This window comes from Danaus plexippus, unplaced genomic scaffold (assembly GCF_018135715.1).
Source record: "Danaus plexippus unplaced genomic scaffold, MEX_DaPlex mxdp_55, whole genome shotgun sequence".
In the NCBI taxonomy this organism is placed as follows: Eukaryota; Metazoa; Arthropoda; class Insecta; order Lepidoptera; family Nymphalidae; genus Danaus; species Danaus plexippus.
This window is the reverse complement of record NW_026869875.1, coordinates 33,650-37,597: the sequence shown is the minus strand read 5'-3', so window position 1 is coordinate 37,597 and position 3,948 is coordinate 33,650. Positions and strand designations below refer to the sequence as shown.

The 3,948-nt window shown below is 26.4% G+C and overlaps 1 protein-coding gene across 1 annotated transcript; it reads right to left on the bottom strand.

Moving 5' to 3' along the window:
• Positions 1–496: 496 nt before the first annotated feature.
• LOC133320741 (uncharacterized) lies at positions 497–1,181 on the bottom strand. The gene is made up of 2 exons (XM_061529338.1): positions 735–1,181; positions 497–520 (listed from the first exon to the last, which is right to left on the bottom strand). Exons 1-2 carry the CDS (start codon positions 1,179–1,181, stop codon positions 497–499), a joined length of 471 nt encoding a protein of 156 aa, XP_061385322.1.
• Positions 1,182–3,948: the final 2,767 nt, after the last annotated feature.

Below are 3,948 nucleotides of genomic sequence, written 5' to 3'. Positions count from 1 at the left end.
ACATATAACGCTGCACTTCAAATTCAGCACAAAAAAAACTAAAGGTATCTGTTATTGATGTTCTCATTAATAGCTTTCTTTTAATTTTATATAAAACTTTAAATTAAAATATACAATATAAAATATATAATATATGTAATATATATAATATATATAATATATATAATATATATAATATTTATAATACAAATAATATATATATATATATATATATTATATATAATATATATAATATAAATAATATGTATAATATAAATTATATATATAATATATATAATATAAATAATATATATAATATATATATAATATATATAATATTTATAATACAAATAATATATATAATATATATATATAATATATATGATATATACTAAATATTTATATAATATATATATAATATACATAATATATATAATATATATAATATATATTCAATATATACTAAAAATCTCTTGATTGAAATATTACACTCCAAATGATATAAATATGTTATTGCTTACTTAATAACCATCAATAAGTACTATAGAATATACGCATATATGTATAATCACTAATAAAGAGATAAAAAAATTACTTTAATTACATAAAACCTAATAAAATAGTGTAATTATATAATTATTTGAGTTTTCAATTAAATTAGATATATGTATATATATATATATATATGCATATATGTATATATATATAGAATACATCATTGATTTTTCTATAGTACTGTAGAAAAATTTACATACACAGGAACTAAGGGAATCAGATTCACTTGGCTTCAGGCGTCCACAAAACATTTCGACAGTTTCTGAAAGGGAAACGCTCATTTCTGGTTTTGGTTTCGGTTCAGGGTATTTTGAAGGATAGTCTCTGTTCAACTTATGCGCCGATTCTTCGTCAGGATGTAATTGTAGAGATAAAGGCTCATTGCAAGAAATTATTTTCAATAAAATATCTTTTTCTCGATGAGGAGTTAAATCTTTTAAAATTTGAAGCGACGGAATTGCGTAATTTATAGATTTTGAATGCAATCCAAACCATATTTCTGCATAATTTTTTTCTTCCGAAAATGAAGGTGATACATTATTATTGGCACTAACATGTTTCCAAAAAGAACCTGCAACTCCTGACGATCCTTTTTTTCCCCATTTGTATTCTTGAGGGTATGGTACAAATTGTATGATTTTATCCATTTATTTAATGGATTACTGAAAAAATTAATTTTACATGAAAATATAAATATTATGAAATTTTTTTGTTTTTTTTTTTTTTTAAAATCAGTAATTTTCTATGAGATGATTTATTATGTCTTTTATCATATTTCCTGCGCGTTTCGTCAAATTACTGTAGGCTCCGTTAAATCGTATACTATTACGATAAAGTGTAAAGAGATCGTGAAAAATGGCTGCCTCACTGCGATAATACCTGCAGTTCAAATTGATATATAAAAGTAGCTTATGCATTAATCATTAAATGTTGTTGTAAACAACACTTCACATCCGTAGCTATGCTATTTACAGTTAAATTTAAATAATAGAATAATGATATTAAGCTTAAACTTATTTTATACATATATATATATATATATATAAACACTAATAAATATGTTTATTTATAAATTTATATGAGATAATTACATATTAACCAAGCGAGATTTTATAAAGCGTAACGATATGGGCAAAGGAATTTCATTCCAATAAATAAATGTCCAATCATCTACTTCCACAGTTTCATCGGTTGAGTTATATGGCTTTGACTTTTTGGGTTGAGGCACGTTTGACAGAAATGGTTCATAAACAAGTGACGGCTCAAATTCTTTGTGTACGTACGACGATGATCTGACCGTATAAAATAAAAATTGCCATACATACCTAGTATCTCTTTTTTGGTTTGTTTTGTTTAAAACGTAGTTAAGCGCATTTAGCCACGCTAAATGGGTTTCAGACGTTAATTTTTTTTGTCCTCCTGCTCCGCAAGGAACTTCATTTTTTTTTACGGGATATATTTCCCAGCAAGAGCAAACCTAAAACGGAAAACAATACACCATATATTTAATTTAATAATTTAATTGATATAAAATAAAGCTGCTCAATTTAATGGTTTGAATATAACTATATATATATATATGTATATATTTATGTGTATAATTATTTATAAAATTATATATAAATTATGTATATATGTATGTATATATTTAGGGTTTTTGATAATAATTTCATATATTTATTTATATATTTACATATTGCATCATGATAGGAATAAAGCTAAGTTAAAAATATTGTAACTGATACGCTTCAATTCATAACAATTACTTCTATATTTTCTAGATCTTGATTAGCGTTTCCATCTGTGCCCCACATTAGCTCAACACAATCAACACCGTCAAAAAGGGCAGCGTTTTGTATAGCTTGGAACCAGTTTTCGCTTTTCATGTTCCAATTTCCAAAATAATCGAGAATGTTTGTCAGACAGGGTTTTAATTTTTCAAGAGATTTCTCTGTTAAAAACCTTGATTTTTTTTTATAAACGGTTCCTTTTTCAAATTTTCCATCAATAAATAGGTATCTCTCGTCTTTTTCTTTGACAGAATCATAACGATCAATGCCATCAGTTATCTCGGACAGTAAAACAAACGGCTGAGGTCCAGTTAACGGAACGCACGGAAGTTTGAATAATTTCCCTGTAGCTGGATGGGGTGGTAGTACGAGAAGAGTTAATAACGCTATAATATATACAGGTTCGGTGCTTCCAATATCTATTTATAAGTGAAATTATAATTTTGTTTACTTGGGAAGCAATACTCAATATTTACAACCATAACATCTGCTGGGATTAAGTCTAGCAGCAATGTTTCAAAAAAAAGCGGCTTATGAATATAGTGAATGCAACACTGTCTATATATTTTAGGGAAAAACCTTATTGCATCTCCAAGTTGAGGAATATAGTCACCTAATCAGACATAAACCTAGGCTTATACTTATACAAAATTGAACAATCGAATATTTTTAAATTTTCGTTTAGAATTGTGCGAATATTATATATTTATTTATAATAAAAATTAATAAAAATTATAATGGAAGAGTAAAATCATTGAAAGAAGAAATTACAGCACACATAGTGCTAAAAAATAATTAAAGTTACGTTGAATATTATTTAAATTGAAGATTAACTTTATTATACTATAAATCATATAAATAAGTATTTGGTTTCTATTGACTATGCATTATATCATAATATTGCTTAGACTATAATAAGTCTATTGGGTACGATCTACTAGTAAATACTAAGTCTGTCTATATTGAAGTACCCAAAGATCTCACTGAAGAAATAAGCCAATCTCTAGCTCGAAGACCTTCGAATGAAGCAAAATAACATTTATGCAAAAGGGGATACTTGTTTCGAAATTTCCTTATACAGGTAGCCTTGGTGCAGGTAAATTTATCAGTATTTAATAAAATTGGACTGATTCTAAAAACGTTAGATTTCTTTTCGGTCCAAGCAAGTTTTGAACATTTATTATGGTACGTTTCATTGCACGAAATACAAGAAGAAGTTGCTCCAACTTCTTTACACCTTGCACAAACAAGATTGCTTTGTTCAAGAGGTTTCTAATAATATCATTATTTTATTACTTTACCCTAAAATTAATGAACTTAATTGAACTGCTGTTTACGTCTGTTGTATCAAATACGCAAAAAGTTGAAAAACAACAAATTTCGTGGATATAATGACACGTATTGTCATTCTTTATTTCTATCAACCGTTCAATATTTTCGTCCAACGATTGGCCTCGAGTAGCATGCTCAAATAAATGAAGACAATGTAAAGCGTTATCCTTTTTGGACTGGATTGATAAGTATAATAACCATTTAAGTGTATTTAATTTGAATTGTTTTGGATTATTTTCAAGAGCTGTAGTCGGGATTTCACGATTTTTCAAACATCTTAAAAAATAATATA